Raw genomic sequence first — 27,880 nt, 5'->3', positions numbered from 1 at the left:
CTTTTATTGTAACAAATTAATTAAAATGAACATAGATGTATCTCATTAATAGGCAAGTAGTGTTCAGCAGAAAACTCTCTGTTAAACATTTGAGAAAATAAACAAATTTCTCAAACTGTTCTTTCAATAAGTTTAATGTTCACTCTGAGCACAAAGCTTGTTCCTTGTTTCGTTTCTCTATAGAAGCAAGTTCGAATTTAATCTGATTCCAGCCTTCTCACTCTCCAGTCTCCGTGGGTCCAGAGTCCACCAAAACACTCCTTACTGGATCCTTCACGATCCCTGAGTCCACTGTGTTTATGTCTGTCAGCTTCATCATATTCACAACTTCACAGTCTGCCTGAACTATCCCAAAGCACACAGAACTCGTGACCATAGTCAGGTGAATTGAGATCCCGACTGAAAATAAAATGGTTAGGATGATTTTTTTTAAATAAAGCAAAGTGAAAATAGGAAAAGAAATCAACATTTAAAAGGGATCTTCCAAAATCAGCTGTCAGACATCATAAAAGGGCTGTAAAAGTGGGAAGATTGCCAGTCACAGTTTTGGAAGAGGAAATACATACACAAGCTTGGATTTGACTGAAGTGATGGAAGAGAACCTATCATCTGACTTTCAAGAAAGAAAATGATGCTAAAGTCACATTGACACATTGATTGAGTTTTTTGAAGAAGTAACAAAAAGGATTGATGAGGGCAGAGTGGGAGATGTGAACTATATGGACTTCAGGAAGGCTTTTGACAAGGTTCCCCATGAGAGACTGGTTAGCAAGGTTAGATCTCATGGAATACAGAGAGAACTAGCCATCTGGTTACAGAACTGGCTCAAAGGTAAAAGACAGAGGGTAGTGGTGGAGGGGTGCTTTTCAGACTGGAGGCCTGTGACCAGTGGAGTGCCACAAGGATCGGTGGTCATCTACTACTTTTCATCATTTACATAAATGATTTGGATGTGAGAGTAAGAGGTATAATTAGTAAGTTTGCAGATGACACCAAAATTGGAGGTGTACTGGACAGCGAAAAAGGTTATCTCGGATTACAATGGGATCTTGATCAGATGGGCCAATGGGTTAAGAAGTGGCAGATGGAGTTTAATTTAGATAATTGCAGGGTGTTGCATTTTGGGATAGCAAATCTTAGCAGGACTTATACACTTAACGAGAAGGTCCGAGGGAGTGTTGCTGAACAAAGAGACCTTGGAGTGCAGGTTCATAGCTCCTTGAAAGTGGAGTCGCAGATAGATAGGACAGTGAAGATGGCGTTTGGTATGCTTTCCTTTATTGGTCAGAGTACAGGAGATGGGAGGTCATGTTGCGGCTGTACAGGACATTGGTTAGGCCACTGTTGGAATATTGCATGCAATTCTGGTCTTTTTCTTATTGGAAAGATGTTGTGAAACTTGAAAGGGTTCAGAAATGATTTACAAGGATGTTGCCAGGGTTGAGCTATGGAGAGAGGTTGAATCGGCTGGGGCTATTTTTTCTGGGGCATCAGAGGCTGAGGGGTGACCTTATACAGGTTTATAAAATCATGAAGGGCAGGTTATACAGGTTTATAAAATCACAAAATCATAAAATCAGGATAGGATAAGTAGACTATGAAACTTGTGCCCCTGAAACTGTTGAAAGGACATGGTGCACCCGGACAATCCCCGTCATCTGGAGCTGTCCTACACAATTCCTTACATTCACCCTGGACCTGACAGACAGGGAGGGGACAGGGCCGCTCTCTGTGGACAGGCTCCTGGAACTCCTGCTGAACAGCATGGTACACAGGCAGGTCCTCCTCATCCCCCAGAGCACCGTCTTCTCTCCAACATTTCACACTCACTCCATGTCTGACACTGTACCCACCCCCTTCTGAAACTCACCCTCTCCCACTCTCACTATTGCCTGCAGCATCCTCCCTCACTCACTGCCCCCCCTACTCCAATCCCTGACACCCCTCACCCTGCTTGCCCTTTGTGCTGCCTGCTCACCCACTTGGAATACCTCCCCCCAAATACCAGCATTAACAGCTGGACCACCCAGTTTCACCTCAATTAACACTCGCCTCTCTCTCTCATTCCAGCAGGAAAACAGTCTAAAATAGTGCAGGAAGAGTCCAGGTGGATGATGGGCTGTCTGTCATTTAGCTACTAACCCCCAATGAGGCGAGGCTCCTGACTCTGACCGCCCTGAGCAGGCCCTGGACAGGTATCTGACACTGCCTTTGGCTCACTGAGCTGGGAGCCCCCCTGAGTGAAGGTATCCCCGCTTGATATGACTGAACGCTGCTGAAGACAATGAACAAGCTTCCTGGCTTTGTGTCTGTGATCAACAACAAGGCAAGACAAACATAGTACGAGTCTGGTATCGCTGGGTAATGGGGCAAAGCATATAAAGATAAGACAATGCAAGGCAGGGAATGCTGTGAGTATCCAGGGAGGCTCAGAGTGGGGGAGTGCTGTGACATTGAGTGTAGAGCCCGGAGATACAGCCTGGTCCAGTCCATGAGCTGGGTGTATGTCCCTGAGCATACCTCCCAGTGCAGCCCACAATGCAACTTTGAAGTGTAGAAGTGTCCTGTAAGTGGATCAGAGATGTGCTTTGAGGATTTGGAGGCTGGCGCATGTCAAACGCCAATATCTATGAAGTGGGTTGGGTGCAGTTGGTGCCCATGAATCATGCCCTGAGAGGTTGGTGCCCATTGTGCAACGTGGTGTCATTTGGAACTTGTGGAGAGCTGAATCCACCAAGTACCTGCTTTGGTTTCTTTGTTGAGTTTGCTGATGTCGAGCTTGTTTAATGAGTGTGGGTCCCAGAGCTCCTTCTCTTTCTGTCTGAGTCACAACTCTACCTACCGTTCAGGCACTGGGACTTTGAGCACGACGCAGTTTGATGGACAGGTTATCACCATTGTGAACAACCTTTCCTTTCTTTTATGGCACATTGTTGTCGCTAGCTGGGTCAGCATTTATTCCCCTTCTCTAGTTGCCCTGGAGAAGGCTATGATCTTGAAACGTTGCAGTCCTTTGGGTTGAGGTACATCCTGTTGATGCTCTGCAGTGGGAAATTGTAATATTTTGACTGAAAGTGCAGGACAGACCATTTCAAGACAGGGTGATGTGAGATTGGAGGAAATCTTGAAAGTGCAGAGTTCCCATATATTCTTTCCCTTGTTGTACTCAGTGAGGGGTTTGGAAAGTGCAATCAAAGGAATCTTGGTGAATTGTTTCAAGGCCACTTTTTGATGGTACATGTTGCTACTATTGTGTGGAGGAGGGAATACTGAATGTGTTAGCTGGGGGTCTAATCCAGCAGGTTACATTGTCCTGGATGTTGTTCAGCTTCTTCAGTGTTGGAGCTGCATTCATCCAGTCAAGGGCAGAGTATTCCATCCCACTCCTGACTTGTGCCTTGTAGTGATGTACAAGGTGTGACAGATTGGATCTCCCTTCTCTCTGGCTGAAGGCAGGTCTGAGTCATGGTCTCACGATCTCTGCCATAGGTAGACAAGGGAGCAGATCCCTAATCCACTTGATCTACAAAGATCATATATCTTGTGTCACCAATCTGAGACACATTGGTCACGCTGACCATATCCCATCCTCCCCCCAGCAACCCCTACAAAGAGAAGAACGAGTCACAGTGATGGAAGTGAGAATACAGGGAGACACCTACTTGCTCTTCTTCATCTTCATTGCTGTTTAAGAGAACTTTCTCTATGTATATTTACTGTCACATATCTTCATGTTACAATCGTCGAGATAACTGAACTATCATTGATTTTCATCAGGAGGAGACTTTTAAGGTATGGAAAATAATGTACATTTTCCAGGAAGTAACCATTGACCTTAATTGTGGGCTAGATGCTTGTTGTGGGAGAAGACTTTCATTTTCCAGCTGTTTAGTGAAAGACTATAAGACCATAAGACATAGGAGTGGAAGTAAGGCCATTCGGCCCATCGAGTCCACTCTGCCATTTAATCGTGGCTGATGGGCATTTCAACTCCACTTACCCACACTCTCCCCATATCCCTTAATTTCTTGCGAGATAAGAATTTATCAATCTCTGCCTTGAAGACATTTAACGTCGCGGCCTCCACTGCGCTCCATGGCAGTGAATTCTACAGGCCCACCACTCTCTGGCTGAAGAAATGTCTCCTCATTTCCGTTCTAAATTGACCCCCTTTAATTCTGAGGCAGTGCCCACAGGTCCTAGTCTCCCCGCCTACTCAAATCTACCCCCTGACTCTCCTTAATTATTGGGGTATTACTCCTGTCTTCCACTGTGAAGACTGACACAAAGTACTTATGAAGTTCTTCAGCTATTTCCTTATCTCCCAGCACTAGCCTTACTGCATCAACTTGGAGCAGCCCAATGTATACTTTTGCTTCTCATTTGTTTCTTATGTGTGAAGAGAAACTTTTACTATCATTTCTAATATTACTGGCTAGCCTACCTTCATATTTGATCTTCTCCTTCCTTATTTCTCTCTTTGTTATCTTCTGTTTGTTTTTGTAGCCTTCCCAATCTTCTGACCTCCCAGTGCTCTTCGCCACTTTATAGGCTCTCTCTTTTTCTGTGATATATTTCCTGACTTCCTTTGTCAGCCATGGCTGTCTAACCCCACACACCTCCTTTTAATCTTTCGTTTCTTTGGAATGAACCTCTGTACCATGTCCTCAATTACACCCAGAAACTCCTGCCATTGTTGTTCTCCTATCTTCCCCTCTAGTCTCTGCTTCCAGTCAGTTTTCGTCAATTCCTCTCTCGTGCCCCTGTGATTACCTTTATTTAACTATAACACCATTATATCCAATTTTGCCTTCTCTCTTTCAAACTGCAGACTGAAATCTTTAAGATCTTTTATAAAGTCTGGCTCATTACATAGCACTACGTCCCGAATAGTCTGCTCCCTTGTGGGCTCCATCACAAGCTGCTCCAAAAAGCCATCCTGTAAGCATTCCATGAATTCCCTTTCTTTGGATCCACCGGCAACATTATTCACCCAGTCCACTTGCATAATGAAGGCCCCCAAGATCACCATGACCTTGCCTTTCTGATATGCCCTATCTCTTTCCTGGTACATCTCGCATCCCTGGTCCTGACCACTGCTGGGAGGCCTGTACATAATTCCCATTGTGGCTGTTTTGCCTTTCTGGTTCCTCAACTCCACCCACACAGACTCCACATCATCTGACCCTATGTTATTCATTCTTAACTAACAAGGCAACCACACCCCCTCTGCCCACCTGCCTCTCTTTTCAATAAGTTGTGAATCCTTGGATGTTTAACTGCCAGCCCTGAACCCCCTGCAACCATGTCTCTGGGATGCCTACCACATCATAATCATTCACGATGATTTGTGCCATTAATTCATCTTCTTTGTTACGAATACTACGAGCATTTAGATAAAGTGCCTTAATGCTAATTTTCTTATCCTCATGATTTCCAACATCTCTAGTAATGTATCCGAAGTTATTCTTCCTTTTTGCTTCATTCCGAGTCTGCCTTGAAATTAAACCCTGCACACAGGCTAACCTGCTGCTTATCTTTCTACTTGACTCCATACTTCCTGTTGCTTTACCTTTCGCTTCCCCCCGATTCACAAGTTTAAAGTCCCCCAGATCATTTCAGGTGGAGACCGTCCCATCGGTACAGATCCCCCCAGTTCCAAAACTGATGCCAATGTCCCATGAAATGGAATTCCTCTTTCCCACACCAATCTCTTAGCCACGTGTTTACTTCCCTAATTTTCTTATCCCTATGCCAATTGGCACGTGGCTCGGGCAGAAATCCGGAGATTATGGCCCTTGAGGACCTGTTCTTCAATTTCCTTCCTAGTGCTTGATAATCCCCAAACATGTCCTCCCTGCTTGACTTGCCGACTTTGTTTGTCCCAAAGTGAACCACAACAACTGGATCCTCCCCCTCTCACTCCAAAATCCTTTCAAGCCAGTCAGAGATGTCCTGCACCCGGGCAGGTAACCCTCCATGTGGGACTCCCGATCCGGCTTGCAAAGGATACTATCGGTCCGCCTAATTAAAGAATCCCCTATAACAACTACGTGGCTTTTTGCTCCCTTCTCTTGAATGGCCTTCTGTAACATGGTGCCATGGTCAGCTGGACATCCTGTCCACAGCCCTTTCCCTCATCCACACAGGGAGCAAGAATCTCATAACCTGTTGGACCAGGTCAAGGGCCGAGACTCCTCCACTCCTGAACTCAGCATCCCCCTACCTGCCTCACTTACAGTCACACCCTGTTGTCCCTGATCACTAACTGAATTTGAATTACTCCATCCACCGGGTGTGAACCAAAGCGTCCAGGTACCTCTCCCCCTCCTGGATGTGCCACAGTGTTTGAAGCTCAGATTCCAGATCATCAATTTTGATCCAGCAACCAACACTTGCTGCAGATTGTGGTCACTGCCGTTCACAATGGGATCAGCCAGTTCCCAGATCATACAGCGAGAGCACATCACCTGTCCATCCATCTCTACTTATGGCCACGTTCCCCTCTGGTTTGGAGAAAGAATTGACAATGACCTGAAGCTCAGTTTCTGAGTGAGCTCACTCACACCTGGCAATTACAGACAGACACTCTATTCCTGAGCTTGGAGTGGTTTTGGTGTAAGATTGAAGTCGGTGTAGGTTGAAGAGTTTCCTATAAATTTTCTCCACAACTATGTGCAATTTGCTGGAGGCATGATGCAACATAACAATGAGGAAAATGTCCAAAAGTGTTGATGCAATATCACAACCTTGTTTGAGCCAAGTCTTCACTGAGATAGAGTTTGTACTTGATCCATCGATGAGTTTCTTGGCAGGAGACTCCTGCAAAGTCGACAGCTAAGCCTAAATGATGGTCTCAAAGCAGGCCTCAAGAGGTTAAATACTCCCAGTAGGTCATGGGGCAGCCTGGTTTGTGGCCATCAGAATTGGAGATGGCTCCTTTGGGAAGGTTCCAAGCAAATAGAGAGTATTTGTTAGGAGTGTGCAGAGGGGAAATTAAGACATCGGTGAGACCAATCATACACCTCAACAATCCAACTCCGCATCTGCTGCCTACAACATGTGTGGAAGAGTCTGCAGATCAGTCATTGGGTTTATCAGCCATCCCTGAACCGACTCTAGCAGAAGGTGAAGTGAGTTATACTCACTTACAGGATGGCCTCCAAAACACAAGAGCTTCCACTGGTATTGCGGATCTTTGACACGTCATGAACTTGTCAAAGATATAATGTGTATATACAGTCAGAATGATCAGAATAATACTAAGTTGTGCAATCAAGTAAATAATTAACACAGACTTACAACACTGAAACTTATTACTGGTATGATCCCAATAAAACAAGGAGTGGTCGTTCAATGTCTCCAATGTTTACAGTAACTCCATAAACAAAGGTTTACTTTGCTGCAGTTGATCATTTTCAGTTTAAGAATTACAAAGTGTAAAGAATTTTTGCATCACGTAACAAAGTAGGTGAATCACAAACTGATTTTAAAAATTGTAAAATACTGTGGCTGCTGGAAGTCTAAACTAAAAGCAAATGTTCTCTGGAATTCACTTTAATTTTCCTCAGCATTTCAGCACTTCCCATGGTATAAGATATTCATGGAAACCCTTCCATTAGCTTTTTGCTAAGTATGCCTCCAATGCTCCTTTCAGGTCCCAAATCTGTGGCTCCTGGCTTCAAGCATGGGGCCTCATTACATTCTTTCAAGATGGTATAAACATTACAAGCACTGGTGTTTCCAAATACCCTCTCTGCTCTGAGACTCACAGCTTCTCTGCAGCTTTCAGTCTTACAAATGGCTACGGCCTCACCGAGCTGACTGCAGACTGTTCAAGTTAATCATTCCCAATAATGAAAACCACAGAGAGATACAAAGTGACCATCCTAACGCTTCAGTTCATGGGTGTATCAATGTGATACATCGAGATGATTCCATTGGCAATTCAAGCGAGTTTTGTTTTCCTGTAAAATGACATTTTGCACTTTGTCACCTGTATATAATTGACAGCACTGATTGCAAATTCGATCATATTCTGATCACGACTACTAGGGAGTGCTGTGGTCTCTACAAGGCCGTGTATTAATCCTTCACAGATTAAGAGATCCAGCCTGATTTCTGGTAGGCTGCAGAATGTGACGGCTGAAAAAAACTACCCCCAAAACATTTTCTAAACTCCTCATCTAGATTCTGTTGTCTATTGGATTTTTTTCAGTGATGCCTTGCGACATTGCCACATCCTTTTTAACAAGTTCTCATTATTTCTTCCTTTACACTCATTACGGGGCCTGTACATCATTCCCGTAAAGGGCTTCTTTCCTTTATCACACACATCATCACACAAATCACTTCTACGCACTGGATTCATGAGCTTTGGTCATTGCTCTTTGTTGTGATAATGCTATAATTTTCATATCATCCATCCTTCCTCAAATATCATGTACACTTCATTTTCACATCCCAATTTATGTCAGTGTTCAGCCGTGTTTCTAAGATGCCGATCAGATTACATGTATTGATTTATATTTGTGCTTTCATTGGAACATATGAATACATAAACAAGGAACAAGAGATGGCCACTTGGCCCTTCCAATCTAATCTATATTCCACAGAATCATGCTTGATCAGATCTTTGCCTCAACGCTACATTCCTCAATATCTTTCATCTGCTTGGTAATAGAACATAGAAGATAGAACATAGAGCATAGAATAATACAGTACAGAACAAGCACTTCGGCCCTCAATGTTGTGCCGACCTGTGAACTAATCTAAGCCAATCCCCCTACACTATTCCATCATCATCCGTATGCTTATCCAAGGACTGTGTAAATGCCCCAAATGTGGCTGTGTTAACTACATTGGTAGGTAGGGCATTCTCACTCTCTGAGTAAAGAACCTGCCTCTGACATTTTCTTAAATCTATCACCCCTCAGTTTGCAGCTATGTTCCCTTGAACATTTGACATCATCATTCTAGGAAAAAGACTATCACTGTCCAGCCGATCTAATCCTCTGATCATCTTGTTTGTCTCTATTAAATCTTTTTTTAGCCTTCTTCTCTCCAATGAGAACAGACCTAAGTCCCTCAGCCTTTCCTCATAAGACCTTTGCACCAGACCAGGCAACATCCTGGTAAATCTCCTCTGCACCTTTTCCAATTCCTCCACTTCCTCTAAAGGGGCAACCAGAACTGTAGACAATATTCCAAGTGTGGCCGCACTAGCATTTTGTATTGTTGCAGCGTGACATTATGGCTCCAGGGCTCAATCCCCCTGCCAATAAAACCTAACATACCGTATACCTTATGAACAGCACTATCAACCTGGGTGGCAACTTTCAGGTGATCTATGTACATGGACACCAAGGCCCTTCTGCACATCAACACTACCAAGAATCTTTCCATTGACCCAGTACTCTGCCTTCCTGTTATTCATCCCAAAGTGGTTCATCTCACATTTATCTGCATTGAACTCATTTACCACCTTTCAGCCCAATTCTGCAGTTTATCCACGACTCCCTGCAACATTCTTCCACACTGTCCACTACTCACCCACTTTACTGTTTTCTGCAAACTTACTAACCCATCCACCTATGGCTGTGTCCAAGCCTTTAATAAAAATGACAAACAGCAATAGTCCCAAAACAGATCCTTATGTCACACCACTAATAACCGGACTCCAGGCTGAACATTTTCCATCAACCATCACTTCTTGTCTTCTTACAGAAAGCCAGTTTCTAATCCAAACTGCTAAATTACCTTCAATCCCAAGCCTCTGCATTTTCTCCAATCGCCTACAGTGTGGAACCTTATAAAAGACTTTACTGAAGTCCATGTACACCACGTCAACTGCCTTACCCTCATCTACATGCTTGCTCACCTTCGAAAAAAACTCAATGAGATTTGTGAGACACGACCTGCCTTTGACGAATCTATGTTGACTATTTCCAATCAAATTGTTACTTGTTAGATGATTATAAATCCTAACTATAAAAATCATTTCCAAACATTTTCCTACAACAGACATAAGGCTCACTGGTCTTTAATTACCTGGGTTATCTCTACTGCCCTCTTGAACAAGGGCACATTTGCAATCCTCCAATCCTCTGGTACTAAACCTAGAGACAATAATGACTCAAAGATCAAGGCCAAAAGCTCATCCCTCTCCTCCCTAGTGTCCCAGAGAATTCTCAGAAAAATCCCATCCAGCCCAGGGAACTTATCTACTTTCACACCTTTCAGAATTGATAACACCTCCTCCTTATTAACCTCAATCTTTTCAACTCTAATAGCCATTATCTCAATGACTGCAGATGCTGGAAACCAGATTCTGGATCAGTGGTGCTGGAAGAGCACAGCAATTCAGGCAGCATCCGAAAAGCTTCGAAATCGACGTTTCGGGCAAAAGCCCTTCATCAGGAATAAAGGCAGAGAGCCTGAAGCGTGGAGAGATAAGCTAGAGGAGGGTGGGGGTGGGGATAGAGTAGCATAGAGTACAATAGGTCACTGGGGGAGGAGATGAAGGTGATAGGTCAGGGAGGAGAGGGTGGAGTGGATAGGTGGAAAAGGAGCTGGGCAGGTCGGACAAGTCCGGACAAGTCAAGGGGATCGTGTTGCTGGAGGTTAGAAACTAGGATGAGGTGGGGGAAGGGGAAATGAGGAAGCTGTTGAAATCCACATTGATGCCCTGGGGTTGAAGTGTTCCGAGGCGGAAGATGAGGCGTTCTTCTTCCATGCGTCTGCTGGTGAGGGAGCGGCGGTGGAGGAGGCCCAGCACCTCCATATCCTCGGCAGAGTGGGAGAGGGAGTTGAAATGTTGAGCCACGGGGCGGTTTGGTTGGTTGGTGCGGGTGTCTCGGAGATGTTCCCTAAAGCGCTCTGCTAGGAGGCGCCCAGTTTCCCCAATGTAGAGGAGACCGCATCGGGAGCAACAGATACAATAAATGATATTAGTGGATGTGCAGGTAAAACTTTGATGGATGTGGAAGGCTCCTTTAGGGCCTTGGATGGAGGTGAGGGAGGAGGTGTGGGTACAGGTTTTACAGTTCCTGCGGTGGCAGGGGAAAGTGCCAGGATGGGAGGGTGGGTCGTAGGGGGAGCGTGGACCTGACCAGGTAGTCACGGAGGGAACGGTCTTTGCGGAAGGCGGAGAGGGGTGGGGAGGGAAATATATCCCTGGTGGTGGGGTCTGTTTGGAGGTGGCGGAAATGTCGGCGGATGATTTGGTTTATGCGAAGGTTGGTAGGGTGGAAGGTGAGCACCAGGGGCGTTCTGTCCTTGTTGCGGTTGGAGGGGTTGGGTCTGAGGGCGGAGGTGCGGGATGTGGACGAGATGCGTTGGAGGGCATCTTTAACCACGTGGGAAGGGAAATTGCGGTCTCTAAAGAAGGAGGCCATCTGGTGTGTTCTATGGTGGAACTGCTCCTGGAAGCAGATACGGCGGAGGCGGAGGAATTGGGAATACGGAATGGCATTTTTGCAAGAGGTAGGGTGGGAAGAGGTGTAATCCAGGTAGCTGTGGGAGTCGGTGGGTTTGTAGAAAGTGTCAGTGTCAAGTCGGTCGTCACTGATGGAGATGGAGAGGTCCAGGAAGGGGAGGGAGGTGTCAGAGATGGTCCAGGTAAATTTAAGATCAGGGTGGAATGTGTTGGTGAAGTTGATGAATTGCTCAACCTCCTCGCGGGAGCACGAGGTGGCGCCAACGCAGTCATCAATGTAGCGGAGGAAGAGGTGGGGAGTGGTGCCGGTGTAATTACGGAAGATCAACTGCTCTACGTAGCCAACAAAGAGACAGGCATAGCTGGGGCCCATACGTGTGCCCATGGCTACCCCTTTAGTCTGGAGGAAGTGGGAGGATTCAAAGGAGAAATTGTTAAGGGTGAGGACCAGTTCGCCTTTCATAACCACAAACTCCATCAACAAACACATCGACCTGGACCCAATATACCGGCCACTACAGCGGACAGCTGAAACTGACAACTGGAAGTGGCAGGGACAGGCCACTATAAATGCCGGAGGAAACACCACAGAAGCGCTTCACAGGAGGCTCCCAAGCACTGAGGATGTCACCTAGACAGGGGACCAAACGTTTGCAACAAAAACTTTCAGTTCGGCGAACAGAACCACAGCATCCCTGAAAGTAGAGTTGCAGGTAGATAGGATAATGAAGAAGGCATTTTGTATGCCTTCCTTTATTGGTCAGAGTATTGAGTACAGGAGTTGGGAGTTATGTTGTGACTATATAGGACATTGGAAAGGCTGCTTTTCGAATATTGCATGCAATTCTGGTCTCCTTCCTATTGGAAAGATGTTGTGAAACTTAGAAGGGTCCAGAAAAGATTTTCAAGGATTTTGTCAGGGTTGAGGGTTTGAGCTGAAGGGAAAGGCTGAACAGGCTGGGGCTGTTTTCCCTGGAGCATTGGAGACTTTGGGGTGACTTGATAGAGGTTTATAAAGTCATGAGGGCATGGATAGGATAAATAAACAAGGTCTTTTTCCTGGGGTGGGGGAGTCCGGAACTCGAGGGCATAAGTTCAGGGAGAGAGGGGAAAGGGACGTAAGGGACAACCTTTTCATGCAGAGGGTGGTACATGTATGGAATGAGGTGCCACAGGAAGTGGTGGAGGTTGGTACAATTTCAGCATTTAAAAGACATCTGGATGGGTATATGAATAGGAAGGGTTTAGAGTGATATGGGCCAAGTGCTGGCAAATGGGACCAGATTAATTTAGGATATCTGGTCGGCATGGATGACTTGGACCAAAAGGTCTGTTTCTGTGCTGTACATCTCTATGACTCGAAATGCTGACAAATGGGACTTAGATCAGTTTAAGACAGCTGGTCTGCACGGAAGAATTGAACTGGAGGGTCTCTCTCTGTGCTGTACGATTCTATGAATCTACCTTCTGTACAATTTCCTCTAATTATTACAGTGTTTTTAAACTTTGTTCTCATTGTTTAACCTATTCATCACAAATTAAACATAATGAGTTGGCCTCTTTTGGGGCAGTGGTGGTTTCCCAGAATGCCCTGTTTCAGGTCCCAGCTGCCCCAAAGGGGTCACAAGATATCTGCACAACGTTTTTCAAAAATATCTCAGATCATGAATGGACCGTGACAGTCAAATGTTCTCTTTCATGTCCCTCATGTTCTCAATTCATTAGTTGTCTAACTGTTTGTTGATTGGCTCATAACTTAACATGAAAATATTAATATCATTCCATCAATTTCTGCATCTTTAAAATATTTCTTCATTCCTAGCTTTGTTTGCTTTATAATTCTTTTTTCTATTTTAATGACAACAAGTAATAGATTCCAGTGCTACACTTGATATGCTGCTTTCAAACACATTCCTAGTTAATTCTAGTAACATGGGAGTTCAGAGGGAGAGTGGGCAAGTCAGCCCTTCGGGTCCACTCCACCATTTAACATGATCATGGCTGATCTTATCCTGGTCTCACCGCCACCTTCCTGCCTGCTCCCATCCCCCTTTATCCTGCTTTCCATCAGAAACGTAGCCATTTCTTTCTTGAATTTGTTGATTGGTTCTGCCTCGCTCTGGGTCAGTGAGTTCCACAGATTCACAACCCCCTGAAAGGGGTAGTTTCTTCTCAAATGAGTTTTGAATCTATCTCCTCTCTCTCTATGTCTATGACCTCTTGTTCGAGACTGTCCCACAGAGGAACATCTATTTCACATCAACCTTCCCATTCACCTGGAGCATTTTATATTTCTCAATCAGATCCTCCTTCATTCCTCTGATCTCCAGTGAGTCCAGGCCCAAGCTATACAATTGCTTCTCGTACAATAACCCTTTCATCCCTGGAACCAGCCTGGTGAACCTCATCTGAACTGCCTGCAATGTCACCACATCCTCCCTTAGGTAAGGAGACCACAACTGGACATCATTCTCCAGGTGTGGACTCACCAATGCCTTATATTATTGTAACAACACTTACAGTCATAGAGTCATAGAGATGTACAGCATGGAAACAGACCCTTTGGTCCCAACCCAATCGAGTCCCACCTGTCAGCACCCGGCCCCTATCCCTCCAAACCCTTCCTATTCATATACCCATCCAAATGCCTCTTAAATGCTGCAATTGTACCAGCCTCCTCCACTTCCTCTGACAGCTCATTTCATACACATACAACCCTCTGCGTGAAAAAGTTGCCCCGTAGGTAACTTTTATATCTTTCCCCTCTCGTCCTAAATCTATGCCCTCTAGTTCTGGACTCCCTGACCCCAGGGAAAAGACTTTGTCTGTTTACCCTATCCATGCCCCTCATAATTTTGTAAACCTCAATAAGGTCACCCCTCAGCCTCCGATGCTCCAGGGAAAACAGCCCCAGCCTGTTCAGCCTCTCCCTATAGCTCAAATCCTCCAACCCTGGTAACATCCTTGTAAATCTTTTCTGAACCCTTTCAAGTTTCACAACATCTTTCCGATAGGAAGGAGACCAGAATTGCACACAATATTCCAACAGTGGCCTAACCAATGTCCTGTATAGCCTCAACATGACCTCCCAACTCCTGTACTCAATACTCTGACCAATAAAGGGGAGCATACTAAACACCTCCTTCACAATCCTATCTACGCACGACTCCACTTTCAAGGAGCTATGAACCTGCACTCCAAGGTCTCTTTGTTCAGCAACATTCCCTGGGACCTTACCATTAAGTGTATACGTCCTGCTAAGATTTGCTTTTCCAAATTGCAGCATCTCATACTTATCTGAATTAAACTCCATCTGCCACTTGTCAGCCCATTGGCCCGTTCTGGTCCAGATCCTGTTGTAATCTGAGGTAACCCTCTTCGCTGTCCACTACACCTCCAATTTTGGTGTCATCTGCCACTTACTAACTGTACCTCTTATGCTTGCATCCAAATCATTTATGTAAATGACAAAAGGTAGAGGGCCCAGTACCGATCCTTGTGGCACTCCACTGGTCACAGGCCTCCAGTCTGAGAAACAACCCTCCACCACCAACCTTTGCCTTTTACCTTTGAGCCAGTTCTTATATCCAAATGGCTAGTTCTCCCTGTATTCCATGAGATCTAACCTTGCTAATCAATCTCCCATCGGGAACCTTGTCGAACGCCTTACTGAAGTCCATATAGATCTCATCTACCGCTCTGCCCTCATCAATCCTCTTTGTCACTTCGTCAAAAAATTCAATCAAGTTTGTGAGACATGATTTCCCACGCACAAAACCATGTTGACTATACCGAATCAGTCCGTGCCTTTCCAAATATATGCACATCCTGTCCCTCAGGATTCCCTCCAACAACTTTCCCACCACCGAGGTCAGGCTCATCGGTCTATAGTTCCCTGGCTTGTTTTACCACCCTTCTTAAACAGTGGCAGCACATTAGCCAACCTCCAGTCTTTTGGCACCTCACCTGTGACTATCGATGATACAAGTATCTCAGCAAGAGGTCCAGCAATCGCTTCTCTCGCTTCCCACAGAGTTCTAGGGTACACCTGAGCAGGTCCTGGGATTTATCCATCTTTACCCATTTCAAGACATCCAGCACCTCCTCCTCTGTCATATGTTCTTTGCAATAAATGCCAGTATTCCATTCGCCTTTCTTGTTATATGCTGCACCTGCATATCCACTTTCTGCAATTCATGGCCAAAAAACACCCAGATCCCTCTGCACTGACACACTGTGAACCTGCTTCCCAATGAAATGACAATTTGTCTTCTTATTTTCCGGCCAAAATGAACAACCCCACACTTATCCACATTAACCTCCACCTGTCAGAGTCTGGCCCATTCTCCCAGCCAATATCCATCTGGAAACGTATTATCTTCTCATCATAGCCTGGTTTCCCACCAATATCAGTATCATCCATGAGTTTCACTATGATACACCCTGACCCTGCTTGCAGTTCATTTATACAGATTGTAAATACTCGAAGTCTGACAACTAACCCGTGCAGCACAAGACTAGCTACAGGTCACAATCCAGAGAAGGATCTATTTTTCCTGATCCTCTGTTTTGTGTCAGTTAGTCAATCCCTTATCCAAGCCAATACTCTACCTTTAACTCCCTAGGATCTAACCTTGATAGCCAAATATACAGAAGCCAAGGACCACAAATTCGACTGAATCAACACAACCATCATAGGACAAGCTAAACAGAGAACAGCCAGAGAATTTCTCGAAGCACGCCAGTCATCTACAGACTCCATCAACAAACACATTACCTAGGCCCTTTATACTGACCACTCCAATGAACAACTGGAATCAGAAGGAACAGAGCCAAATAAATTCCAGAAAGCACAGTACAGCAGCGCTTCACAGGAGGCTCTGAAGCACTGGAGATGTCACTCAGACAGGGGATGAAATGTCTGCAAATCAACTTTCTAGCTCAGCGACCATACCCTTCCCATGGCAACCGGCACCCAAGCTACAAATCTTTACACAACTCTTGATTGTCTCTGCTTATCTCTCGATGGATGCTGCCTGGCCAGCTTTGAATTTCCAGCATTTTAAATTTCAGATTTCCAGCATCTGCGATACTTTCCTACCCTGTGATATGTTGCAGTGACATTTCTACTTTCGGGGTGCCTGTAAGGTGTCACTGCATCGGGCCAGGTTTGAAGAAACAGAGATACTCACATAACAGGAAGAACCAAGTTGTGTGACATTGTCTGGTGTCAGGGCTCCCATGACTGAGCGGCACAAAATGGCTGCTGGCTGCCCATGGTAAATGCAGCAGGACGTGGCTGACAGTAGTTACAGCACTTAGGAAAATGTTTGCTTCACGTAGCCTTCACATGTAGGACAATAGTAACTCTGTATAATCAAGGTTACTGACTGAGAGAGAATGTGCAGCTGCAGTTGCTTTCTTAGATAAGAACATTTCACGCTAATTAGTTGTTTCTCTTGAATTATTTAATCAATCTGTTACAATATTAAGAGTAGGTTTCATTTATGTTTCTTCAGATAATCATAGATATCGATTCTGAAGTAGTTGTGAATCTACATATATATAGAAAACACAATAAAAGTACTGGAGGAAAAGATTCAAACCAGTTTCAGACAGTAAACACAATCCCCGCTCTCCCCCCCTCACCCTCCCCATTACTACAGGAATGAAAACAGAGATCAGCAGATATTGAAATGTGGATTGAATGAACACTTTAAGACACAGTTTGTTAGCTGAAGAATTCTAACATTTGGTGAAACTACCAAACTTTGTTGGGACCATTTAAAAATCAATATTCTTTTGTATTTCCTGTGATGAGAAATGTGAAAGATTCCTGAAGCAAGTATCCAGTAAATGGCAGTTAACATGGTGCAGCAGGGAGATGTCACTGGAATACAGTATCCATTGTGAAAAACCTCAAGAAGAAAGATAAGAAAGTCTGAGAAAACATCATGAAGGACCACGGGTGGGCCAATGACCTGTCCATCTCTTTGTTGTTCAGTGATATGATGAAATACATTGAGGTAAACTTGAACTGTGTAAGATGCTGTATAGAGAGTCAATTACAGAGGGATAACTCAACATCACATGCTGTAACTGAAGCTGTCGATCACATTAAAGATTACCTGAATCTGCTCCGTGACTCAGACTCTCAAAGATATAGTCTAACATCTGAGAAAGCAATGGTTGGAAGGTGGGTCGCACTGAAAGCTGAGATTTCAATAGGCTTTGCAAATAGACGAATGGAGTACAAAATCTAAGACGGTTTGTTAAACCCGTGGAAAACATTTTGACTGCACTGTGTCTACAATTCCCTATTTCGGGCGCTCAAAAGATAGGAAGAAGTGGGGTGAATGTTGGTGGTGCACTGTGGGTGGAAAAGGCTCACAGAGATAAGGGAAGCATCGAGGTCTATTACGTCTCTCCCAGTCCTGGGGACCAAATGTCAGTGTTTGGGAATGAATGAGGTTTTATGATGAAAGGATGAAAGGGGACAACCAAGAGAGAAATTCAATCAGCCTCATCTTACCAGATGTCTGGTTTGTCCTCTTCATTATTGCACTCATTGTTTCCTTTGCTATGTTTGCACGTATTTTTGCCCGGTGTGTGAGATAATCCCAGAAATTCACATTGAAGGATTCTGCCATGAACTGCTGCCTGGGGATGCACTGTTGGGTTTTACTGTCACGAGAAGCTATTATAACTCCATTGACTGTTGCAGTGTTTGTAACCTCAGGAAAATTCTTAATTCCAGAAACAACTGTGTAAATCACAGTGATTACATTAGTCTCTATAAAGCAAACAATGAAAGCAGGAAGTTACTCAACATGAAAATAAACATCATATTAATATATCTGGGCTACAAAACTAGAATCACATCACAGATATCAGGGACATCGCTAATGTGAGAGACTGCCCATAAAAACACTTTCAACATGTTATATCTGTAAAGGTCAGGCTGAAAACAATTACACACACTTCCAGCTGGTCAAAGTGAGGCCCATCCACACAGTGACAATCTCCAATAACCCACCAAATTATAACACTGTCAGAATCCTGTCTGTTATAATCAACAGAATCAGATTCAACTAGGTCAGAATTAGCTGCTGCAGCCTCTCAGAACAGGGAGTAAACACAGAATCAGGGTCACTCAGATACTCGATGGAGTCAGTGTGGACACAGGGAGAGGCTGGGACACAATCCAGTGATTGGATATTAAACAGAAAATCACTAACCTGGAACAGGAATCTGGCATAAATGGAAGAAAAATATTGAAGGGACTCTCCTGCCCATGGTCCATCTGGAGTGAGGAATTCAGGATAACCCAGGGGCAGGTCTGTGGTTTATCACCATAACCAGGAAAGATATGCGGTGATTGAATCCAGATTGAAATGAAGAGAAACAGGAATATTTTGGGAGGATGAAGTGTGAGACCATGGGGGACAGTTACTGTGTGAACAGTCTCTCTGTCAAACAGGGGGGTGGACAATCCAGAGCAGGATCCTCACTGTCCTTCACTGAGCTTTTTAATCAGCCCTTTATACACGGTCAGTAGGATGTTGGTGTCTGAGATAAGCCGGCCTATTCAACCATGAGGGCATCACAGCTGAGCATGGGCTGGGTTTTTTTTTCACAAGTTTACAAAAGAAAACTAAAAAAAAGACCCAAGTATAAACATTGATATACAGTTAAATCTTAAATAAATGATAACCAAAATCTATCAGACAAGAAAAAAGAAATATCAAGAGAAAAAAAAGACAAAACTCAACTAACTACTCATTTAACTTACAACTAACCAGAGTGTATCATTAAAATTCTTACATTATTCAAGAGAAAAAAAATTTCCAACGGATATAACATAAATTGAGCAGTGATATACCTGCTCGGAATGTGTTAACATCAGATCACAACAAAACCTGTATTTATCCAAACCATCACGAGCATAGAACATATAAAATTCACAAAAGTAAAAGCTCTTCAGTACATTCAGATCAATATATAAAAAAAACTATTTCTATATAGTAAAAGAAAGTATAAAACATACTTAAATGGAGATCTTCCCCCTTATTCCCAGGGGGCATCACTTCCTTTCCAAAACACCCATCATAACCTCTCCTAACCAGTGCCCCACCCTTGACCCAGGCACCCCACGATAGGATAAAGAAAATTCAAGTATACTATTGAATTAGAACTAACAGTGAGTACCCTATTCACCTCCCTCCCCACCCACACCAACACCTGAATATATTTGGTAATGTTAATACCATATATGAACATATATGACTATAAAATTACAGTCTCAGCAAATAATAATTAAATATATTAATACAAAATAACAGGGGAAAACAACCCCGCTCCCAAGGACAAAGATAAAATAAGATAAGGTAGCCACCATTCCCCCCATCTACATTAACTAGAAACTCTGGCCTATATATATAATATACATATATAAAAAAAAGGGGGAAAGGAAATCGCTAATTAAAGGATGAATAAATAAGCCCTTCTTCCCACCCCCCGGAGATAATAATAAACAGTGAGATAATAATAAACAGTAAGATAATAAAAGGAAAAAAAAGGTGGGGGATAAACCGGGGTGGGGTAGGGCAAAACAACATCGACTAACTCTTATAATTTGTCGAAGAGAGTCCAAAAGTTCCTTGGCCTTCTCCGGTGATCCGAAGTTAAACACGGACCCTTCATGGCTATAGCGTAGTATCGCTGGGTAGCGCAAAGAGTATTGAATGTTTAAATCCCTTAAACACTTCTTTGCTTCATCAAACACCTTCCTCTTTCGGACCAAAGCTGGGGAAAAGTCCTGAAATAACATAATCTTGGATCCTTTATGAGTCATGGCTGGTGGATCTTTCCCAAGATTTCTGGAGGCTTCCAAGAGTATCTGCCTCACCTTACAGCTCTGCATCCGGAACAGGACCGGGCGGGGGCGCTGGTTCGAGCCGGGCCCATGTATTGCAACCTGGTAGGCCCATTCTACCCTTACCTGGCCTGATCCAGCCTCCAGATTCAATAACTGTGGAAGCCACTGTTCAAGGAACCTTATAAGCCGGCCTTCTTATGCCCGTTCGGGAAGGCCCAGCAAGCAAATATTTTATCGATGACCTCGATTCTCGAGGTTGTCAATGTGATTCTCTAAGGTCCGGACTCGCTGCTCGAGCGTCCGGACCCGATCCAGGGCCGATTCTGCAATGGCCTTGGAGGTCGCGGCCTTTCGCTACGCCCCTCCGACTCGGCGCTCGATTTCTTCGATGTCTTGGCCGTGCTTTTCTAGCGCGGCCGAGAATGAATTCCACTGCCTTCGGGACTCTTCTATGAAAGCATCGATCTTCGCATCGAGTTTGGAGATTATTTTCGCGAGGCTCACCACCGTAGGTAAGTCCCCCGGGCAGCTGCGGACGCCTCTGCTGCAGCTGGGGAGGGGCTCCTTTCCCCCTAGTCATTTTTACAGGAGACTGAACTGTATAAATTTAGGACTAAACCACTAATTACATATTTTTAATTCAAAAATACACTTTATTCATAAAATAATTTGATGGTCTGTACAGTTGGTCATGCCATACATACGTAAACATTTACATACAGAGATCAGAATTTATCATTTTTATACACAGGTCTGTACGTTTATCAATCATATGTCCATATATTTAGCCGAGGCGTCAGCAGAGCCCAAATGACTGCGCGGGCCCCTGTTCTTCTTTAGGCAGGCAGACGTCACACGGTGGTCTTTCCCCATGTCCCTCAACATGTAGTCCTGGACCTTGGAATGTGCCAGTCTGCAACACTCAGTCGGGGTCAACTCCTTCAGCTGGAAGATCAACAGGTTTTGGACTGCCCAGAGAGTGTCCTTCACTGAGTTGATGATCCTCCAGGCACAGTTGATGTTCGTCTCGGTGTGCGTCCCGGGGAACAGGCCGTAGAGCACGGAGTCCCGATCAAGGCGCTGCTCGGGACGAACCTCGACAAACACCACTGCATTCCTCTCCAGACTTCTTCTGCGTAGGCACATTCCAGAAGGAGGTGTGTGACAGTCTCGTCTCCCCCGCAGCCGCTTCGAGGGCAGTGTGCGGTGTGGCTGAGAGTCCGGGCGTGCATAAAGGATCTCACAGGCAGCGCCCTTCTCACCACCAGCCAAGCCATAATCACATTAAATAAAAACTATTTTTAATTGATTTTGTGAGTGTGGTGGAGGAGGATGGCCCAGTTTGCCTCGGTCTTGGGAGAAGCACTATAGCGGAGAAAGTGAGGACTGCAGATGCTGGAGATCAGAGCTGAAAATGTGCTGCTGGAAAAGCGCAGCAGGTCAGGCAGCATCCAAGGAGCAGAAGAATCGATGTTTCGGGCATGAGGCCTTCTTCAGGAATGAGGAAAGTGTGTCCAGCAGGCTAAGATAAAAGGTAGGGAGGAGGGACTTGGGGGAGGGGCATTGGAAATGTGATAGGTGGAGGGAGGTCAAGGTGAGGGTGATAAGGTGGGGGCGGAGAGGTCAGGAAGAAGATTGCAGGTTAGGAAGGCGGTGCTGAGTTCGAGGGACTTGACTGAGACAAGGTGGGGGGAGGGGAAATGAGGAAACTGGAGAAATCTGAGTTCATCCCTGGTGGTTGGAGGGTTCGTAGGCGGAAGATGAGGCACTCTTCCTCCAACCGTCGTGTTGCTATGGTCTGGCAATGGAGGAGTCCAAGGACCTGCATGTCCTTGGTGGAGTGGGAGGGGGAATTTAAGTGTTGAGCCACGGGGTGGTTGGGTTGGTTGGTCCGGGTGTCCCAGAGGTGTTCTCTGAAGCGTTCCGCAAGTAGGCGGCTTGACTCCCCAATATAGAGGAGGCCACATCGGGTGCAGCGGATGCAATAGATGATGTGTGTGGAGGTGCAGGTGGATTTGTGGCGGATATGGAAGGATCCCTTAGGGCCTTGGAGGGAAGTAAGGGGGGAGGTGTGGGTGCAAGTTTTGCATTTCTTGCGGTTGCAGGGGAAGGTGCCGGGAGTGGAGGTTGAGTTGGTGGGGGGTGTGGACCTGACGAAGAAGTCATGGAGGGAGTGGTCTTTTCGGAACGCTGATAGGGGAGGGGAGGGAAATATATCCTTGGTGGTGGGGTCCGTTTGGAGGTGGCGGAAATGTTGAAGGATGATACGACGTATATGGAGTTTGGTGGGGTGGTAGGTGAGGACCAGTGGGGTTCTGTCCTGGTGGCAATTGGAGGGGCGGGGCTCAAGGGCGGAGGAGCGGGAAGTGGAGGAGATGTGGTGGAGCACTATAGACTCAGACTTGCTGAGTCACCTCCATCATGGATCCCTGAGCCTGGGCTGGGTTAAACATGGAGAATCCTTCTCCTCCCCGCAGGGTTTACAAGACTTTAGACCAGGAATGATGAAGCTGTCTGGCTTCTCCCAATCGATGTGAAAATTAAAATTCTCCGTTGGAACCATTTCCCATTTGCTCGGAGCTTCTCTGATCTCGGGGTTTCGACATCCTGCTGTCAGGAGACCTGGACACAAATCCCATCAGAGTCTCCCAGACTGTGCTGCCTTCAATGTGTAAAAGATCAGGCTGGCTGTATAACAGGCGGCTGGTCAAACATCCCCCATTTCAAACTCTCCCCAAGAGATTCACATTCACCCCAGACACAGAGAGAGAGAGAGAGAGAGAATGGAAATCTGAATTCTGTACATACCGGGAGAGACCCGGGAAAAACACAGGGAGATGGAGAGAAGGATCAGCAACATTCTGGGAATCCACTCTCCCTATTCCCATCAAAAACGGATTGGGGTAAAAGCTGCTGATAATGGACTGGAAATGACAAAGAAAAACGTCTGTAGTGAGTCCATTCTCCAAGTTCGATGGAAATGTGATCATTTCCTCCAACTCAAACAGAGAGGGGAATGATTGGTTCGTATCAGGAAAAAAACACCCAATTAAATGTGAAACCGTGAGCCTGTCCCCAGTTCCCGGGAGCCTGAAAGGCAGACACACAGGGGTTTGACACCAAGAGCTGCAGGTTTGAGACGCTGCCCACATCAGGAACAGGGATCGCTCCAGGAGGTGAAAGCACAGACCGTGTGCTGCACCTGAATTGGGAGGGAAATCCTCATTCTCCATCCGACAGCCCCGCTCCCACTCTTCATTAGAAAGGACAGTGATCCCTATCCAATTATAAAAGCTGGTCATGTGAGACCCTGAACTCTCATCTCTATCCGGGTGGATGCATCCCTCTTTGCATCCGTTTAAACTTGTACATTTCCCCGTGTATCCAGTGTTATGTGTTAAGATCTGTGTGTCTGGATATGGAAGACACTGTTTATCCTTGCACACAGTGACCTGGCTGGTGCAAGACAAGTACCAGGTGTCCCTGAGCCCCAGAGTGGGGTCCTGAAGGGCCCATGGTCTGAGAGTTACTTCTGGAGCAGGCCTCGAGTCAGTGCAGTCTCAATCAATGGGTGGGAATCAGATAGCTTCCCAGTCAGATCTGGAGTCAGGCAGGGCTGCCCTCTCTCCCCCGCCTTGTTTGTGTGCTGCATAGAGCCATTTGTCAAGTCCATCAGTAAGGATGCGAGCCTGAGAGGGGTGACTATTCCTGGCAGCGGGGGCCTGCAGGTAAGGCCTCCCTGTACATGGATGACATCGCCGTTTTCTGCTCAGATCCGCTGTCTGTGCGCAGACTCATGTGCATATGCGACCAGTTCGAACGGGCCTCGGGGGCCAAGGTAAACCGAGGCAAGAGTGAGGCCATGCTCTTCGGGAACTGGGCCGACCAATCCTCGATCCCCTTCACCATCAGGACCGATCACCTAAAGGTGCTGGGTATTTGGTTCGTGGGGCTGGGGTGTGTGCCAAGTCTTGAGAGGAGCGTATCAGCAAAGTGAGGCAGAAACTGGGCAGATGGAAGCTACGGTCGCTCTCCATCACGGGAAAAAAACCTGGTCATCAGGTGTGAGGCACTGTCATTGCTGATATACGTGGCACAGGTCTGGCCTATTCCCAGAACCTGTGCCGCTGCAGTCACCCGGGCCATCTTCCAATTTATATGGAGGTCAAAGATGGACCGGGTCCGAAGGGACTCGCTGTACAACGATCTGGGCAACGGGGGAAAAAACACACCCAATGCCACCCTCACCCTGATGGCCACCTTTGTGTGTGGCTGCATCAAGCTGTGTGTGGATCCCTGGTACGCAAACACCAAGTGTCACTACGTACTGAGGTTCTACCTGTCCCCGGTGTTGCGAAGGATGGGCCTGGTCTCGCTGCCGCGGAACGCTCCGAGCAGTTGGACCATTCCGTATCACCTGTCCTTCGTGGAGAAGTTTATGAAGAAAAACACGTTTGACCACAAGTCCGTCAGGAAGTGGTCAGCACGTAGTGTCCTTGAGACCCTTCGGGAAAATGTTTACGTATGTATGGCAACCAATTGTACAGATTATCAAAATATTTTATGAATAAAGTATATTTTTGAAATAAAAATTTTTAAAAAGGCTTAGAGTCAGAGAGAGTTGTAGAAACATACAGCATGGAAACAGACCCTTCAGCCCAACTCGTCCATGCCCACCACCAGGTTTCCTAAACTAGATTAATCCCATTTGTCTGTGTTTGTCCTGTATTCCCCTCGACCTTTCCTGTCCATGTACCTGTCCAAATGTCTTTTGAATATTGTAATTGTACTCACCTCTACCACATCCTCTGGCAGCTGGTTCCATATACCCTCCACCCCTTGTGTGAAAAACTGGCCCCTCAGGTCCCTTTAAATCTTTCCCCTCTTATACCTCTATCCTCTAGTTTTGGACTCCCCTCCTCTGGGGAAAGGCCACCTCTCATGTTTCTATGTTCCAATGAGTGCAGGCTAATCTACTCAAGCTCTCCCCGTCAGACTGAACCTCCATATCTGGGACCAGCCGAGTGAACCTTCTTCAGACTGCCCTCACTACCAGGATATCCTTCCTTAGATAAAGGGCCAAAACCTGTTCACCGTCTTCCCACTAGGTCTGACCAGTGCCATCTATAGTTTTTACAAAACCTCCTTACTTTTACACTCCATCCTTTTGAAGTCAAGGCCAACATTCCATTTGCCTTCCGGCTGAACCTGAACACTAGCTTTTTGTGATTCTGGGGTGAAGACCCTGAAATCCCTCTTTCCTGTGGCTTTCTCCATTTGAATGATATTTACTCCCTGAGTTTGTCCTGACAAAGTGCAAAACCTACATTTTCCCACATTCCATTCCATTTGCCAAGTGTTGGCCCATTCAGTCAATCTCTTCATATCCCTCTGCAGACACTTCATGTCATCTTCATCACTTGCCATCCCACATCATTTTGTATCATCCTCAAACCAGACTGTATTATATTCACTTTTCTCTTCCATGTCATTAGTATCTTTTGTAAATAGTTATGGCCCCAACACTGATCCCTGTGGCAGTAGTTACAGGCTGCTATTGTGAAAACACTGCCTTTATTGGAACTCTCTCTCTTTAATTCATTCGCTAATCCTCTATCAATGCTAATATACTACCTCCAGCATCATCGGCTCTTATCTTATTGAGTAGCCTCATGTGAGACATTATCAAAAATCCAAAAATTTCACCCACTGCTTCCGCTGTATCTATCTTGCTTGTTCCTTCCTCAAAGATTTCTATTTATTTTTCGGGCAGGATTTCCCCTTCACAATGCGATGCTGATTCTGCTTGGTCATGCGTTTATTTCTAGATTCATTTTCCCAACAATAGGTATTGAGCTGACTAGCCAAAAGTTATCATTTTTGTTTCTTTTTTTTAAATATAAGTGGCAGTTTTCTAATCTTCTGGGATTTTTCCAGAATCGAATAATTTCCAGAAGATTCAATGCATCAACTTACTCTTTGGCTACTTCCTTGAATATGCTGGGATGCATCCCATCAGGTCCAGCTACAGCTACAAGCTGGATTACATTCTAGACCTCACTGGGGACAGAAATATCAGGCTGGAGACATTTTGAAAGCCTTGAAGCTATTCTTTGAGCACTCCATGACTGATTATACAGAACGGAAATGTGCTGGACATCAGATCCCTGAAGGAGACAACGAATAAGGATCAGTCCGGTGATGGCATTGAGGTATCTGGCTGGAATCCCAGAGTCAGGATAACTGAAAGCTAATCTTGTTGGAGATACGAATGTCTTTTGAGAGGTCCCACCATGACAGCGCAACTTCTGAGAGAGGAAAACCTTGCTCGAGAAATCTATTGCCATGTGCAGAAGCTCTGAGGTTGTCAATCAAAGCTGGAGAGGATTAACGGACAAAGACAAGGTTTTGCATTATGCTGAGACTCTGTCCCAGTAAACAAGAACAGCATAATGGGAAAAACAAGAAGAAATATTTGCTGAAGGGCCAGCAGAAACATCAAGCCCAGTGGACAGGATGTCAATGTTGCAGAGGACAACACAGCAAAGAAAAGGAAGGACATCAAGTGTTGGGAAATTTGTGGTCTACATGCAAGAATCTGATTCAATTTAAACACGAGTCTTCAGCTCAAAACAGAAAAGCAGGCCCAAACTGATTATTGCTGGAGACATGTCAGATGGTGATTCTAAACGGGTCATTCTAAACCATATAACCTGTCAGCATCACTGGGTCTCAAGGTAACAAATGGTTTGTTCTTGTTAGAATGGTGACTGCAGAAAGAGAACATCAGGTGAATGTGAACTGTCAGACAGGCGCCAGTGATTCATGCAACATCATAATCTTCACAGACACGTGTGAAGTGGCTCTATTTGATGACCTGAAAATGAATCCATCAAAGGTAAATTTGAGACCATCTAATGAAACATCACTCTTCCCAAGAGGACAAATGAAGCTGAGAAACCAATGTGATTGTCACAATAAAGCCCAGCAGATCCAGATCGTAGACATTGAGTAACAATCCATTCATCCCAGCTGAAGCAAGTCTAAAGCTTAGATTGGCAATACATATCATCTCAAAGAGGATGAGAGTGTGAGACCAGTGCAGCATTTGCTGAGGAGAGATCCAGCTGCCCTCCTGTCCAACCTGAAAGGAAAGATAGTCGAGCTGGGAAAAAAGGGAGTTATCAAGAAAGAAGCAACTCCGACAGAATGCATTTGCAGCATCGTGGCCATGGGGAAAAAACACCTGGAAATCTGAGAGGCTGCATAGATCCAAAGGATTTCAATGATTGTTCCAGAACAGCATCAAAGCAGACAGCATGAGAACATCAGGGATCTTCTGACAGTGGATATTATTGTGGATTAGCTGCTCATATATAGATGTGGAAAGACAGTGAAAGAAGCCATTGCACAGACTCTGATTAAAATGTAATGTGACTGCGGAGGGGTCCTGACAGATGAAGTGGAAGCTGAAAAAGGAAAAGGTGAAGGAAACTGAAGTCGAGTGCTCAGGAAATGTTCGACAGTGAGAGGATTTCACCCTGATCCTGACAAGGTGAGAGCTG

The 27,880-nt window shown here is 45.3% G+C and overlaps 1 protein-coding gene across 1 annotated transcript; it reads right to left on the bottom strand.

Moving 5' to 3' along the window:
* Positions 1 to 23,266, bottom strand: LOC148140953 (uncharacterized). Its single transcript, XM_087979713.1, has 3 exons — positions 23,124 to 23,266; positions 17,970 to 18,230; positions 1 to 399 (listed from the first exon to the last, which is right to left on the bottom strand). Exons 1-3 carry the CDS (start codon positions 23,173 to 23,175, stop codon positions 218 to 220), a joined length of 495 nt encoding a protein of 164 aa, XP_087835839.1. The 5' UTR covers positions 23,176 to 23,266; the 3' UTR covers positions 1 to 217.
* Between the last annotated feature and the right edge of the window lie 4,614 nt (positions 23,267 to 27,880).

Source organism: Chiloscyllium plagiosum, unplaced genomic scaffold, assembly GCF_037043375.1.
Source record: "Chiloscyllium plagiosum isolate Xiang-an unplaced genomic scaffold, Cpla_swu_hap1 HiC_scaffold_35, whole genome shotgun sequence".
Lineage (NCBI taxonomy): Eukaryota > Metazoa > Chordata > Chondrichthyes > Orectolobiformes > Hemiscylliidae > Chiloscyllium > Chiloscyllium plagiosum.
Note: the sequence above shows the minus strand (reverse complement) of the source record. Positions and strands in the feature narration are given on the sequence as shown.

Bases quoted from the DNA above. Each gene is read 5' to 3' on its own strand.
- LOC148140953 (XM_087979713.1), bottom strand. From the start codon at position 23,175: ATGTTGCTGATCCTTCTCTCCATCTCCCTGTGTTTTTCCCGGGTCTCT. The intron at 18,231-23,123 runs GTATGTACAGAA...TTTGCTTTATAG, and splicing joins TTTTTCCCGGGTCTCTCCCG to AGACTAATGTAATCACTGTG. The intron at 400-17,969 runs GTAAGATGAGGC...TTTTATTTTCAG, and splicing joins GAGGACAAACCAGACATCTG to TCGGGATCTCAATTCACCTG.